This window comes from Rhipicephalus sanguineus, chromosome 7, assembly GCF_013339695.2.
Source record: "Rhipicephalus sanguineus isolate Rsan-2018 chromosome 7, BIME_Rsan_1.4, whole genome shotgun sequence".
In the NCBI taxonomy this organism is placed as follows: domain Eukaryota; kingdom Metazoa; phylum Arthropoda; class Arachnida; order Ixodida; family Ixodidae; genus Rhipicephalus; species Rhipicephalus sanguineus.
Window position 1 is genome coordinate 130358037 of NC_051182.1, and position 15656 is coordinate 130373692.

A 15656-nucleotide genomic window follows, 5' to 3' on the forward strand; every position below is an offset into this window, starting at 1 on the left:
CATAATGCACCAACGTATTTTGGCACATAAATCCAAGCTACTGAAAGAAATCGTAGAGATTCAGTTGACCATCTATGAGATATCAATTTGTAACAAATGTTCTAGACAGCATCTTGTAAGCATGCTTACAACCTTGAGATCAATATCCACTTGTAAAAAAGGAAACGTTATATTGAGTGTAACAACACAATCTGACTTGTTTTTCATGCCTACTGTGGTGGCTTAGTAGGCCGAGGTGTTGCTCTGCTTAAGCCCAAGGATGTGGGTTCGATTCCCGGCCACAGCGGTCGAATTTCGATGCGGGTGAAGTACAAGAACTCGCGTGCACTTAGATTTAGGTACACGTCAAATAACCACAGGTGGTCAAATCAATCCGGAGACCCCTGCTACAGCGTACCCTCATAGTCTTATTGAGGTTTCAGCATGTGAAAAAAACAAATTAATTTTTGTTCTGTTGTTTATGATACATGGATGAATTTCAAAGGTTGTGGGTTCGGATCCCACCGACTGAAAGGGTGATTTTTCGTCGACTTTAATTTCTTTCAATTTAAGTGAGAATTATTACAATACAGCGAAGAAACCACAAATAATGTCCCCTATGTTTTCCTTGGCTTAATTGTCTGTCGGTTTTGTTAGTTGTAGACAAATTTTGGTGCATAAAATGACACTAACAAGACTGTAAACTGTAAACTTTCAATTGACTACCTTCAGGTATCAACTTATCTAAAAAGTTTTAAAGACAGTGTCCTTAGAAGCATATTGGCAACTTTGAGATCAATATAGCTCGCGCAAATAAAAGCTGGATTAAGCCCTACACACATCTTATTTGCATAATAGATGTTCTGGTGCATGAAACGCTAACTAAAAATGACTGGCTTTCCATCAACGTTCCTGAGGCTCTATTGACTTTTAACTTGCCAAAAATACTTGCAAACACACAGTATCTTTGCAAGCATAAGTGCAGCCCCAAGATTGGTATTAGCGCTTAGAAACAGATGCTCCATCAAATGACATTTCATCTGCAGTTTTGCTTAGTGCATAAACTCATTTTGGCACATATAACCGCTGTAATGAGATACTGTCAAGTTTTGTGTGCTAAAGGGTGCACGTCAGTTTCGCCATAAAATACACGGAAGAAGTGTCGTGCGTTGCATGTGCAACATTGTCAATAACGTTGGTGAATCTGAAGATCTCCCGATACAGACATAGGCATAAACCAAACGGAATAACGTTTGTTTAGAAAGCTTACTCGAGGGACACGTGTAACCAGCCTAAGTTGGTAGGCCCCACTTTCAGAGCACACAATCGGCATTTGTGTTGCAGAAAGGAATGAACTGTGGCCAGATTTCTTTGTCTTGAATTTTATGCCCAAGTTGCTGTGTTAATGTGACAACCGGGACTGCTCAGCAACTTTGTGTTTCAGTCTTCATTTTAGAGTGGTTAACAATAGCTCGTTTCGGGAAGCTGCTACCGATGTCACAGGAAATTGGCACAGCGAGATGGCTCTTGCGTTCTTTCCATCTACTTTGTTTCTCCTGTGCTTGTCTGTCTGTACGCGCAACCTTGCCTAAGATGGCTTGACGGCTTGATGCCCTTCTCATTTATGCAGTCTTCTAGCGATCCATTCTTTCCTGTCCACAAAAACGCATTCCAGAGGTTCAATTTACTGCTATCTGCCAAAAAAGTCTTGCTCGAAGTAATCACACAAAGCACACTGTTCCTATACTACATATCGGTAGGCAGTACATTATCAAAATAAAGGCTCTGTAGCTTGAAGCACAACGTGGACAGGTAGGAGAGCATAATGAAAACTCTGAGAATGTTGCTTTAGTTGCGTTCCAAAAACAGGTGCTGCTGGCTCTAAATTGAAGCTAACACTATATAGATTCAGTAACCTAGAAAAATATTACTAATTCTTTATATACAGTTGGCCAGGACTAGGTTTTGCTGCGACAGTGTAAAGTCAAGTTCATGCTAGAACAGGCATGCTTGAAAGGGGCCCTGTAACGCTTTTTGAATGTGATAAGTGAACCTGCCTGATCATTAGACTCGTTTTTTTTTTAACATCTTATCTAATCATAGGAATATATGCAGCTATGGTTATCACCGCAACGACAGCACGCAGTGCACTTCAACTTTTCGAAATTGCTGCCAGTGTTTTGTGCCAATCGTGATACACCAATAAGCACAATTGATACTTGTTTGATTTCTTCAGTCATCGCGACTTAAGCAGTCCCTCTAGTGAAAACGGCAGTAAGGAAAGTTTATTAGGGTGCAAATGCCACCTACATGTAGAGAACAGTATCGCTGATCGACAGTATGGCCTCAGAGATTTAAGTGGTTGCACAGGAAGCCTCGAAGACTATACGTTGCACCCGAGTTTCATGCAATGACGGGCATGGCATTGTGGACGTTGCTACGAAGCTTCGAGCAAGGCAGGGAAGACCAAATATAAATAAGCACCTCGAAAGTGCAGTGGAAGTATTGCATGATTGCCAAGAATGTCGCTAGACAATATACGTTCCGAAAAAATTTCGTTCGAACAGACGTTGGGGGAATGCAAAATTTTGCACATTTCTCAAAAGGTGTTGCGGGACCCCGTACTAACTAAATGCGGAAACACTGCGGAACTTGTGATAAGGCAACGTTAGGAGTGAGCGTGTCCGTTATATCTGCGGTGTTCCTTGTTTCAAGGTGTGCGTAGAAGATTTGTGCAAGTAAATTACACTTTTACCTGTGCAAAAGATGTACGTAGAAGATTTGTGCAAATAAATCTACACTTGCACCTGTGCAAGATCAGCTAAAAATAGTTAGATAAACATTCTCCTGAGAAACCTACATTGTATTAGTATTGACATTTATCCTTCTCAATGTTTCAACAAAGTCTTCGAAGAGTCTAGAAAGGAGTGTGAAGAGGTCTATTTACAGTGCAAAATAAGGCATTAGGTACATTGACGTGCAGCTGGGGCTGGCACTTGCTTGTGTATACAGTAACAGTGATATTACAATTAGCAATTAGTTGCAGATTCGTATTAATGAAAACTTCACTTAGTAGAACTGATGCTACATTGGAGCATGCACTATTCTTTCCACATAGAAAGTAACTACCACAACAGTGGAGCATGTCCCATCAAACTCCAGGATAAAGAAATTATTACTTTGTCAGTGCAGTCAGCTTATACAGTACTCAATAAGCTGGAAAATCCTTTCATTACAACTGCTGCATCGCAAAACCAGCTGTCTCAACTGGCTACTGATAAATGAGGTATTGTTATGAGGAAATCGAACGGTGCAGTGCTCGGCGATTCAAACGTGATGATCGGCTGGTACTGCCAGTGTCTTTTGTGCCATCTGTGCACTCTGGGCTATCGCTACGGGGCCAAATGCAGTCAGATTGAGTAAGAAATGTTCCCGCCTTCACCATATACCACAATGCATCAGTGCGATGTTCCTGGCATCCACCATTAGTGCAGGAAGTGCTGGCCACCATGCGAGTGCAAGTACCGTGTTTTGAATCTCCGAGCACACCGTACAGTCGTGGAGAATTGAAATACGAACAAGTTAAGGTTAATGGAAATGCGTTCTTTCACTTGTTTATTTTTGCAAGTGCGCATATGCTGGCATGTCTTCGGATTGTATGTTTATCGGAAATCGTAAACTGTCTCTGGGCGACCACATGACAGGTAGTGTGAGATTTGGCTCTTAAGTCATCACTTGTAAAAGCTGTTCTAGCACATTGTAATTTCTTGTTTACAGTTTAGTTCGTACATGACTACGTTATTCTCTACGACAATGTTTCGTAAAGCGAACAAGCACCTATACTCTGCCAGATGGGACGAGTTTACTTCTGGCTAGAATATCTGGGAGGTAGAGTATGCCCACTTACAGCAGTGGCATTAAACTTGTTGACCAAATCGCTCGATATCGGCCGTTAATATAAGCAGCATACCATCTAGCATACTCTGCAGTCCGTGCATCAACAATGGAATTGTCATAAGCACCAGGCATGTTTACATGTTTCGAGCTCCTGTATAACAAAGCCGTATTCGAAACGAAACTGTTTTAAATGCGAATGCATTTCTTAGTTCGGCTATGTCAGGCGTCCGGCGTTGTCCGCGGCGCCATCTCCCATAGCAACAGCCGCGGGAGCGCGCGCTTATCCTCGCCCCTAGCAACCGGAGCATGTGGTGCGAGAGAGTGTAGGAGAGGGTAGGTGCAGCGCTTCGCCGCTCCTTCTCTTGCCGTTCACTCTCTCTCCTCCCTGCGCCCCACTTTCTCGTCCGCTCGCGCCTCACTCTCGACCGTTCGCTGCCTGGGCGCCTCTCAAGGCGATGGCATAAGTCGGTGAAGGCGAATGTCTGAAGGCAACGGTACCCTCTCTCGGCGCAAGAAATGCATTCACATTTCCTCACGATTCCCTTCGGGTAGCTGGGGGCATTTTTTTCAAGTACTGCTTGGGGTCCTACAACAAATTTTTAAAAATTTTACAAGTTAGGAAAAGCCAAGCTTCGAGCCAAGACGAGCTCCAACTGCTTTTTGTGCATTTCAATTTAAACCATGATCAAATAGAAACATGCTCAGCTCTTACCAATACGCCTTGAATTTTGCATCTTTGGTTTCATTGTAGCAATAAAATGAGGCGTTTAGAGAATTTTAGGATTTGCTTCATTTTATCCATTAACTTGTGTTCATGTTTTATCTTATTAATTCTCCAATGTACTTGAGTGCGTATTTGTACGTATCACATTAGGAGAACACACATAATCACAAATGCGACACTAAATGAACTTATGGCATTTTTTTCTTATGTATCCTCCAAAGGCTGGTTTGCTAGGAAGCACAGAGGTTGCTGAAGAAATTGTTCGGTTGTGGACAACCTAAAAAAACACCTTATTTTCAGCCAGATTTTGTCCCTGTGGGCTACACAGTGGATGCGCACTATCTACGAAATGAGCATCTCAAGCCCAAATTAGCTCTGCAACTTCACACGAGGCGCAGATTATGGCGAGAAAAATACGGTATGTCAGCAGTAAATGCAGTTAACAGTATCGAAGAAGGTCCAATGAACAGTTGTGTATCAGCTAAGGTAGCTGCTTCTTGGGTTGATTTACTCTAAGAGGCGCATAGGAAGAAAACGCAATCACGCACGCAGAACGATGTGCATCATCTTACGTGCAGCTGAGTCTTCTTCGCACGTGCCTTCTTTAGAACTATTGTGGAGCGCAATTTTACATCTGTAACTCATTAAGGCGTTATGTTTTTCTCAGCGACGTACATGCTTCATTCCTCAACTCTAAAACACGACAGTGTGCCAACCCAGAAAAAAAAAGAAAAGAGGAAAAAGTCCGACGTATGTGACTGCAGTGAGTGACCACGATGGCGTACGACGAGGAAGACTAAACTCTGGAAAAGTTCGATCGCGAGCGAGACGGGATAAAAATTACTATAAATAAATTACTGATCATCTATCGCCACTCTTCGCCCAGATGAGAAAAAGTTCTATTTCCAGCTGGATATTTCAGCTCAAAGCGGATGAATATCCGGATGGAACTTTGTCAGTTCGCGGCTGGAATTTGGCCATATTCCAGCTGGACATTCATCGACTTCGAGCTGAATTACAGCGCTATATAGCTCGATTATCGAACCGGAAATCTTTCGAACTGGAAAGGTTCAGTGATCCAGCTGGAAATGGAACTTTTCTTCATCTGGGTGGCACGACCGTTGTCCAGTCCGTCTCTACTGCTTGAGCTTGGCGCTTGGCATCCGGTGAAGCGGCGCGACGAGCCGCCACAGCAGGAGCACAGCGACGTAGGCGTGGCCCAGGAAGTAGACGGAGCGGTAGTACTGCCACGTGCGGCCGGCATCGAGCAGGAGGAAGGCGGCCAGCATGTACGTGAAGGACTGCATCTTGCAGAACCAGAGCAGCAGGCGGCCCCCGAGACGCCCCACCAGAGAGCGCTGTCGCTCCACCACGGCCTCGACCTGCTCCTCGCCCACTATGTACGCGGTCGAGGTCACCAGGCACAGGAAGTAGCCCGGCTCGAGACCGTGCCAGACGGCGCTGAGTGTCATCGTCAGCATGGCCCTGTGTAGTAGGCGGCCGTTGAGTTTCCGTTGCCTTTGCAATGGGAGTAGCATAGCAGTAACGTGAAAACTTGTGCGACTTGTTGATGCATGGTGAACTACCGTGCAACTAGCGAGACGAGGACAATAAGAAGAAGGACGAACAATGCGCTGAACAAAGTGCCTTGTTTGTCCTTATCGTCCTTGTTCGCGGTAGTTGCGCTGTAGCTCATCATGAAGCATAGTAGGTTGTTTTTTTCATGCCATTTCATTTTTTCTTTTATCTCTTGGTTACAGGACTTCAATTATAAACGACAAATGGCATTTCCTATGCTTTTTGTGGTTGCATTACCTGTTGCCTTGATACGGCTGCGTCCAACAAAGGGCCCCTCGATCTCTGCGGTGTGAGTTGGAAAGTGTCGTCATGGCTACCACAAAACGAACTTGTGATAGCATTGATGACATGGACAGTACTCTCCATAACTTGTGTTACGAAGCGTTGTCACCAAAATAGCAATTCATTTATGATAGTGATGACACAGGCAGAATTGTCCGTAGCTATGTAACACAACCACTTGATGACTAGCGTGGGTGTCTCTCTGCTCATCTGTGTCCTGTTCGCCAGTATCACGTTACTTAGCTATAACCAACACTAACTAGCTGAACCGTCTAAGCTCGGTGAGAATTGTTCATGACTGGCATTAAAAGATGGCACCCTCATTGCTATCACATGTTCATTTGTGACAGTGATGATAAACTGGAGATTATAAAGTTGGATGAGTTGGCTTTGATTCATGATGCGAAAAGGTGCAAGGAAGACAAGTACATAGAATATGTAGTCATCATATGACTACATATCCAGTTGTCCTATTCACAACTTTTCACATTATGATATGCAGTACTGTCCACCATTTGTGTCATGAAGCGCAGTCATCACTATTGCAATTGGAGCAGCAATGGCAATGAAGGCGTGGACAGCGCCGTCTACGACTGGCGTTGCACAGCGATTGGCATGAGGGCTCACCGGAGTGGCTTGGGCAGTGGCAGCCGCTTGTAGAAGTAGACGGCCAGCCAGTACTGGACGGTGCGGTTCCAGCTGCGGATGCCCATGCGCATCGTGCTGCTCAGTTCGGCCTGCGCCTCATCGATGTTGTGCACGGTCTCATAGTCAAACTCTTGCTTCTCCCAGTCGCTGTTCTTACCCTGCCACCTGGGGACACGAAACCAAATCTCTGCTTTTATTCGAGCAAGCTTCATTTATTGGAAAAACTTAAAAAACATCTCAGAAGCTTGGCACTGCGGACCTTGAAGTAAATGCTTTGTCCATGCGCAGCAAACTCTGACCTGAAAAATGTTTCCGTTTACAGTAAATAAATGTCCACTGTTCTCGCGCAGTGTGAACTTATGCCTGAATGTCACCTCCTCCTAGCAGATATTATGCTAGTCAAAAACTGCATGAGTATTTTAAGTGAGTCCAATTGCAATAAAACTTTTTGAAATAAAAGTTGTACCAGGGAGTCCTAGTGATCTTCACTCCATTTCACAAACCAGAGATTTCATAACTCATTAACTGGAAGCACTAATTAATCTATTAATGTGGGAAATTGTATCAAACAAATTGTGTGACCTAAATGAGAAATTTCTGGTTAATTTTGATATGATCAGACATACGATGAAATTTCATAAACTGCATGCACAGGGAGCCCTAATTAAAGTATAACAAATCATATTGGACTAATTGCAAGAGCTGAGAAGTTGCAGTAATTAGAAATATACTAACGATGTCGCTTGGAAAAACGTGCAGTACACTGTAAACTTCTGTGCGTGAAAAATGTTACGCTGCTATTATCTAGGCAGTTGCAAAATTTGTTAAAACCTTCTCATTACGTATATGTGATCGCATCAAACTGTGCAAAGTCGTTGTTGCTTTAAAAAAAATGACAGCATCCACTGTTTTGCGAGCTTTAGCCACTGAAAGAAAGGTACGTCGTACACATTCAGCAGTGCGTCGATGTCGGTGGGGCCAACGCCAGGCAACGCCTTGGATTCAGTTGGGTAGATGCCAAGACCGGCCATGATGCAGACGCACTCGCCGAGCACAAAGCCGATGTAAATCCGTAGCCGAAAGATGATGAACATGGGTGTCAGGTACAGCAACTTGTACAGCAGCCCACGTTCGTAGAAGTCCTCAGTGCCAAAGTACTGAAAGAAAAACAAGAGTATTCATTATGTTGTCATGCCAGCTTGCATTTTGTGTTTAGTATTGGAGATAAGGATGACACACTCTGAAATAGTGACGCACTGAAATACTGTTTGAACTTATATACTATTAGGTAACCATGGTGCACATTGGTGCTGCTGCATGTCTCATTTTATCTGCAATTTTCACTGCAAGTATGCCACATTGTACTCAACTGTAAGTGTGTGGAATGAATCTGAGTTTGTAGGTTGGTCAGTTGCATTGGGAGAAAGTGTGTGTGTGTCACACACACACACATGAATGACACACACAGCGCTGTATCTGCACCATTATTGCTTTTGACTATGCTCTGGTGTTACCTACACATAGTCACAATCAGAAACATAGGTTTTATTGTATGTTAAACTTGAGCATTCTTGTAAGCTCTCATTCACACAGTTGTGAGATGCTACATCAGGTAACCAACACAATGTCAGCATCTGTCACACTATGGTGTTTTATTGCTGCCTTTTCTACAAAAATGAGACTCTGGCGACTAAAAGCATTGGCTAACACCCTTGGTGAGTCGTTATTTAGGAGGAAGTAGTGAGAAGAACGCTGTCTCACGATGGATGTCAATGCTGTGACGTAATGTGGCAGAGCAATGACGGCTGCAAATCAGCTAGTGATTTCAGCATGCTACTGAGACACACGCACAAAAATGCAAGAAAGACACATGCACAAACAGTACAAGCATGTGTCCTGTTTGTGCACGTTTTTCCTTGCATCTTTCAGGTATGTCTCAGTGGCACAATAGCTATTGCCATCTAGTGCCCCAACCCTAACTCTTCTAGCAGTGCGACTCAGGCTTTTGAGAAACAACGACTTACGTCAGGCGGGAAGAACTGGACGAACAGCAGCCAGAGCAGAGCGTAAATCGGCACCATCTTGACACGGTTCAGGCACATTCCCTTGCGGTCGACCGCGTCCAGGTAAGGCGCGTTCAGGAAGTCGCGGTACGTCCGGTACCGGTAGTACGGCCCTGCATTCGTGCACGTGATTGCATCGACAAGCCTCGATATCGCTTTGACCGTAAAGGACAAAACAATATTTTTTAAAATGAAATCAAGCTTTCGTCTAAGTGCGCCTTTACTACCAATACTCCACTGACCACCTAAGCACGAAGTTCTTGATGGCCAACGGTGTCATCATTGAAGCTGTTTAGAGCTGACAACATTAACGTTGTCACATATGTGTGTGGTGGTTGCCTAATAGCTAGCACGTCGTGTTGCTGTGTTCGAGTACAGAAGTGTTAGAGGCTCAGTATTTTGGTCACATTGGGACTGGTCGGGAACCCTCTTGGCAAGGGATTAACAGCAGCAGCTACGATCGAAAAAAACCCAGCGAGGTTCGTAAAGAAAATTTGGCTTTAAGATCAGTCACCCGAGAATTTAGGTGCCTGTGCTCCTTAAAAAAAAAAACCAAGTTCTTCTGCAGCTGTAGGTGTTTGCCTGCAAGGAAATGATGAACTAACCCACGAGCACACCAATGTAGCAGAAGGCGTAGTCGATGACATCCCAAAAGCCAGGCTTCATGTCACCCTCTTCGTACACCTGCTTGTCGGTGTCCTTTTCCTGGTGCTGCTCGTGGATGATCTGTTGTTCCATGGCCAATCCTGCCATCTGCAGACATTATTACAAGCTCCACTCACTCACTGATTCTGCTTGCCCACTCACTCTCACTCGCTCACTCAATCACCCACCCACTCATTCACTTGCTTACCATAATCACCCATAAATTTACTTTGCTGCTCACTCACTCACTCACTCACTCACTCACTCACTCACTCACTCACTCACTCACTCACTCACTCACTCACTCACTCACTCACTCACTCACTCACTCACTCACTCACTCACTCACTCACTCACTCACTGATTCGCTTGCCCACTCACTCTCACTCGCTCACTCAATCACCCACCCACTCATTCACTTGCTTACCATAATCACCCATAAATTTACTTTGCTGCTCACTCACTCACTCACTCACTCACTCACTCACTCACTCACTCACTCACTCACTCACTCACTCACTCACTCACTCACTCACTCACTCACTCACTCACTCACTCAACACAATGCGATATGACAAGAATTCCATGATCAAGCAAGACTCGAATTGGTGCATTGCCAATTCGACTTGCTCTCTGTTCTATGAAAACATAACTGTGCATTTGACTTGTTTGAATGATCAATACATTAGCCTCCTCTAAAAGAAATAGGAACGCAAATATTGTTCTTGCAGAATCCTGGTTTGAGTTAGTCGGTATTGTTTCATAACTGGGGAAACTTTTCGGTGCAAATTGAACGAGGGCACATAACATGAAGGAACAGAACGGGCGCCAACTTCCAACTAATCCTCAGTTATGCGAATATTGAATCTAATCAGAGATCACAATCACGTAAAAATTGCTGATCTGCCTCCAGTTATGGGAGCTTTGTTCATGAAGTTCCCAGTGCACTTATTGTACATTTATGTCACAGTGAACTCTTGATTATACCAACAAATTATTTCGAAGCTTCCTTTGCGTTCACCTCAGTAGGAAGTCTGTTGTATAATCAATCCCTGGCACATTTCGCATTCAATCTCTTTATGTGGTTTGCTTTTTCACTTATGCATGTTTCAAAAATGCGGATGCACTGACCCGAAGCGTGAGCATCATTTGGACGAGGTTGGTGATGCCCGGTGGCGGATTGGTGCTCCACAGCTTCAGGTACTTGAAGAATACGAGGTACCCAAAGCAGAACACGAAGCTCGCCTTTGCCCGGTATCTGCAATAAATAAAATAAAATAAAATAAAAAAGGGTGGTAGGGCGATCCTAGTTATCTACAGTGAGACAAGAGGCATTTGAATGAATAAGCCGTTCACATGCCTCGTATTTGCATGTAAGACTCCTGCGGAGAACGATGTCATGGGATCAGCCTGTAAGATACTGCGTACCAATGCGAGTGAAATGCAAAAACATGCGCCAGGTATAGACATAAGTTAATCCAGAGCCCATGAGCACCGCCTTTCATGTAAGCCCTGTGTTTCAAGGCATTGCATCCTGTAATCTAATCAGGTTAGTGCACCTTCACATTCATGCTGTGCAGTGTCAACGAATCCAACAGAGGGTGTATGCTCCACTTTATGGTTATGACTTAATCGGTATAACTGAGTTAATTAGTCAGTGATGGATTAAAATTTCTTGCGCAAGTCTTGTGGGCCTCGGTCGTCATGTGATCCTGCTCAAGAAGTGTACCTTAAAATCTCGAGCAAGCGCCCCCCTCCCTTTTTCTGGAGATTCGAAATATCCACCCATGACCGAGCAAGACTCCCCCCCCCCCTGGCCTCCCAGCATTTTCACTGCTTCGTTCAGTGTTTTTATTCACTTGACGAGGGCATAGAACGACAGTGAATGCATGCCTATTCAATAACACATTTCACTGGAAGCACGCGCGGCTCTTCCTCCGCCGCCATCTTGAATTTTGATCCGTGATCGAGCAAGGGCACCCCCTCCAAACCTTGTCGGATTATCTTTCACCGTGGTGGGGGGGGGGGGGGGGCATTCTCGGGACTTTACGGTAACTGTGCTACCTGCAGAAGCAAGAATTTTTAAATCATTGTCGAAATCGCAAAATGAAAGAAGTTCACCTGGAGTATCATTCAGTCACCACATTTCGTCTGGCTTAATGCCTTACTGCTGGTTGCGCTTGCTGCGAGTACAGGCATCTACGCTGTACTCTAGAACAACCAACTGCAGTGCTTCACATTGCTACAGAGCACAATGCTGCAGAGCGGCAGCAAGGTTCAAGGTACTGGGATGAATACTACGTGGCACTCGTCTCTTTATGCCTGTCACATGCATTGTCACTCAAACCAAGAAGCTATGTAAAATTATTGCCTACCATTTTGCTCCACAGCACAGCCGTCTATTGTTCTAGACGGAAATCTGGAAGTCTGTACAACATAAATGCAAACACTATCACTTAGTAACGATATAAAGTGCTTGAGCAAAAGAAAACAGAAGAGAGAGTGGCTATATTTAATCTGTGCGCATGTCAGGCACTGCTGAGAAAGTCATGTATGTACAATCAAACCTCTACATAACAAATAGGGTTATAACGAATTATCATTCATAACGAAGTGAACAGGGCACAGTCCTGCCATTAACGCAGTGTTAGGAATTCGCGCTTACAACGAATTTTCGAATATGACGAAGGCATTTTCGTGCCAGATGTGACTTCGTTATAATGTGGGTTGAAGGTACGCATGCTTCGGTTTCAGATAAACTGCTTGCTGAAAGTTAGCGCTCACATTATGTTGTCATCAGCTCAGTTGCTTCACACTGTCACTACAATGTGAAGCGCCCATAGTGTGAAGTGCCCGTATCTACTGTGTTTATTTGTCCTTACTTCTTAACAAGTTCGAACTGTCACTACGTCACACTGACTAGGTCAAACCTCGGCACTGTCGCTTACTTCATGGAGAAGGTGGTGATGATGAAAGCGTTGACGACGCTGACGACGCACGGGTGCACGGCATGCCGACCGGACACGATCAACACCAGGAAGGCTCCCAGGGCAGTGCAGTAGACCCGGCGGTGACGCACCTCCTTAATGCGGTGCACAAAGTTGCCGGCCACGACCGAGACGAGAAGAAGGCCGACGTAGGCGATGTCCGTCAAGGCGACGGTCATGGTCGAGGAACGGTGTTAATTGTGGTGCCACGAAACTTGCTGCAAGAAGGAAGAACAGGTGATTAGAATAACAGACAGCTGAGCTAGTTGCTATATAGGTGTTCCTGTTAAAAGACTGGGCGTTTTAAACGGCCACAGGAATGAAGAAACTCGTCTAATGGTTGAGGCCTGGCATATCAATAATAGTGGTAGTTCATGCACAAAAGCAACCATCAATTAATTAGCATAAATCTATTGCCTGAACAGTTACCTCTCGTGCAGACCCCCACGTGTGCCGGAGTGATAGGTATTGGCTCTTGCCTGGGCATACGCAGGTGCCTATACCTTCTTTACTGCCGCTGCGCGCCTTTTCAAGTTGTTAGTTGGCATTTGTGTTGTCTTGATTTATCTCTAGTGTCAGTGTTTGTACACCTTGCCTTTTAACATGAATAGAACAGATGAGAACAGTCGTGGCACGTGTTTGTGAAAGCTAGACTTGCGAAAGACGCGCTACACTTTGCACCAGCTAGCAACTGTTGGACTAAAGTGCATCGCCGTAGTTGAACAAGACGCTTACAGTTACACGTACAGCAGCAGTGCAAAGTACTCGTACGAGAGAACAACAATCACATAGGTACATGTATTTCTGCGTGTAGGATTTCACTTTGCTGCAGCCCCTGCAAAGTGATCAGTTTTAAGTGTTCTGCGATGCATAGCTAGCTGGTCCAGTGTACGAAACAAGTGAAATGATGTCATGAGGACAGCTACTGTCATCTAGCTAGGGGCATTAACCATGAACAAGACATTGTGTAGTTGCACTACGAAAAAGCGAAGTATGCTTCCGCAGAAAAAAGAGATAATGACTCAAGAATACTGTCTTTGTCATTCTGTTACACGCATGCTTCAAGCTGTAGTTTCTGCAACGTGACGAAACGATCTATTGTGCATAACCAGCCAGTCTAATGGTGTAGCAAGCAACTATAAAGCACTGTATGTCTTTTTAGTGAAAGTTATAGTTCTGTTTCTGGCACACAATTAACCTTAACACACCGGCCTAAAGTATTCCAGTGAAATTATCCAATATTCAAGACAGCTTCAATTTCATAATCATCATCACCCTAATTTATTTCCACTGCAGAACGATGGCCTCTCCAAATTATCTCCAATTTTCCTTGCCCTGTGTGACCCAATTTTTATTTGTGCTCGCAAATCTATTAATTGCATCACGTACCCATACTAATTGGTGAATAGTCACAAATTATGAGGTGTACTTTTAGAGTTCACTAAACAGTGCCTATACACGAACAGCCAGCACTTTTTTTTTTTATTTGTGTTACCGTTATTGATTTAAAAAATATATACTGTTTAGAATGGTGCACGCACAAAATAGCATTCAATTTACAGAGCTATTCTTTTCCATTTCTCTTTTGTAAAATCTCGTGTGCCACTGCACACTCTTGCGAAAAAAATTCTTTTCAAGAAAGTCGTTCGTGAACTTGTCGCTGCAATTTAAAAGCTGACGTACCTAGGATACGTCAAATTCTCATACTTCGCAGGTATTTAGGACGCGGCATTCAGTGAAACTTTGCAATAAGCATATTTATCACAATATATAGCAGGTCTAAGCCGCTGTACGCAATTTACGAAAGAACCTCAGTAAGCTTGAAATAGTGCCCCTATATTACCCATAGTTTACATTATATGTCTACATTAAATGGCATGAGCTAACAGCAGAACCTTCAAGTACAGTTTAAAAATAAATTCTACTCAATTCAGACGTTGCATGTGTGCCACAACGTGTCAATGTTACAGGGTTTCTTTCTCTTTGCCGACACGGAAGTCCGGAACACACGTCGCTTCACACGTTGCCCGAACCTCTATGCATTTTCGTCAAATTTACACCGCGAGAGGCACAGCACCAAACAATTAAATTACAGACAAATAATCGAGACATCCCGGCCGCCGATTTATATATCAGCGGCCAGCATTTGCAGCTATACAAACCGGAAGAAGCTCTCAGTTCAAGACGGGTCCGTTTCGCAAACGGGAAATCCGCTTTCGCTGTTAAGCTTCCGTGCTTGCGGAGAAGCAGTCCTTCAGGGGAGTTCACTTTCCAATTGTGCGCGATTACGATCTGCAACTCAAAACTCACGTGTTTCAGATAGTGCGACGTTGACGCGGCGTTAGAATATCGCAGGACGCACTCTCGAGTCAGCGTTAGAGCAGCTGGCTCCTTGGAATCGACGGCTCGAGCGCATTAATGCGCGCGTCGTCTTTCTTTGACCGTGCAGCTGTCGCGTTGTTTTTGTGTGCATGCGCGAATGTTTGCGTAACCGCGCATTTAGACGAAGCGTGCAGGCGTGACTCACGTGTGCTGCTACGTTTATGCTGTTCCCATTTTCCGTAATTGTTGACGCTTTCGGAAACAAATCGTGCGAGGATTGCCTCGTCCTCGCTGGCTTTTACCGTTACGTCAAAAGGATGTCACGCGGGGCTGGAGTGCCCAGAAGCCTTACACATTCCGCAGAAATAGACTTAGATACCTTTTAAATGCTCAGTAATAAAGCTGAAATTTGCAATAATTTTATGAAGTGAGTTTGTGAAGATAGAGCGCTTACGGTGCCTTAAATAGTCCCTGCAAGGCTTATTTGGTGGCAGAATGCAGCGCCCTCACTAAGCGAATGTTTTGAAACGT

General features: G+C 44.3%; 1 protein-coding gene across 1 annotated transcript; it reads right to left on the minus strand.

Annotated features, from left to right (window-relative positions):
• Positions 1 to 29: 29 nt before the first annotated feature.
• Positions 30 to 15444, minus strand: LOC119399939 (lysophospholipid acyltransferase 7). The gene is made up of 8 exons (XM_037666836.2): positions 15331 to 15444; positions 12765 to 13021; positions 10948 to 11074; positions 9777 to 9924; positions 9133 to 9284; positions 8057 to 8265; positions 7088 to 7273; positions 30 to 6085 (listed from the first exon to the last, which is right to left on the minus strand). The coding sequence occupies exons 2-8, from the start codon at positions 12980 to 12982 to the stop codon at positions 5737 to 5739; spliced, it is 1389 nt and encodes a 462-aa protein (XP_037522764.1). The 5' UTR covers positions 12983 to 13021; positions 15331 to 15444; the 3' UTR covers positions 30 to 5736.
• Between the last annotated feature and the right edge of the window lie 212 nt (positions 15445 to 15656).

Bases quoted from the DNA above. Each gene is read 5' to 3' on its own strand.
- LOC119399939 (XM_037666836.2), bottom strand. From the start codon at position 12,982: ATGACCGTCGCCTTGACGGACATCGCCTACGTCGGCCTTCTTCTCGTC. The intron at 7,274-8,056 runs GTACGACGTACC...TCGTGTCCCCAG, and splicing joins ATCGACGCACTGCTGAATGT to GTGGCAGGGTAAGAACAGCG. The intron at 6,086-7,087 runs GTGAGCCCTCAT...CCTACTACACAG, and splicing joins CCACTGCCCAAGCCACTCCG to GGCCATGCTGACGATGACAC.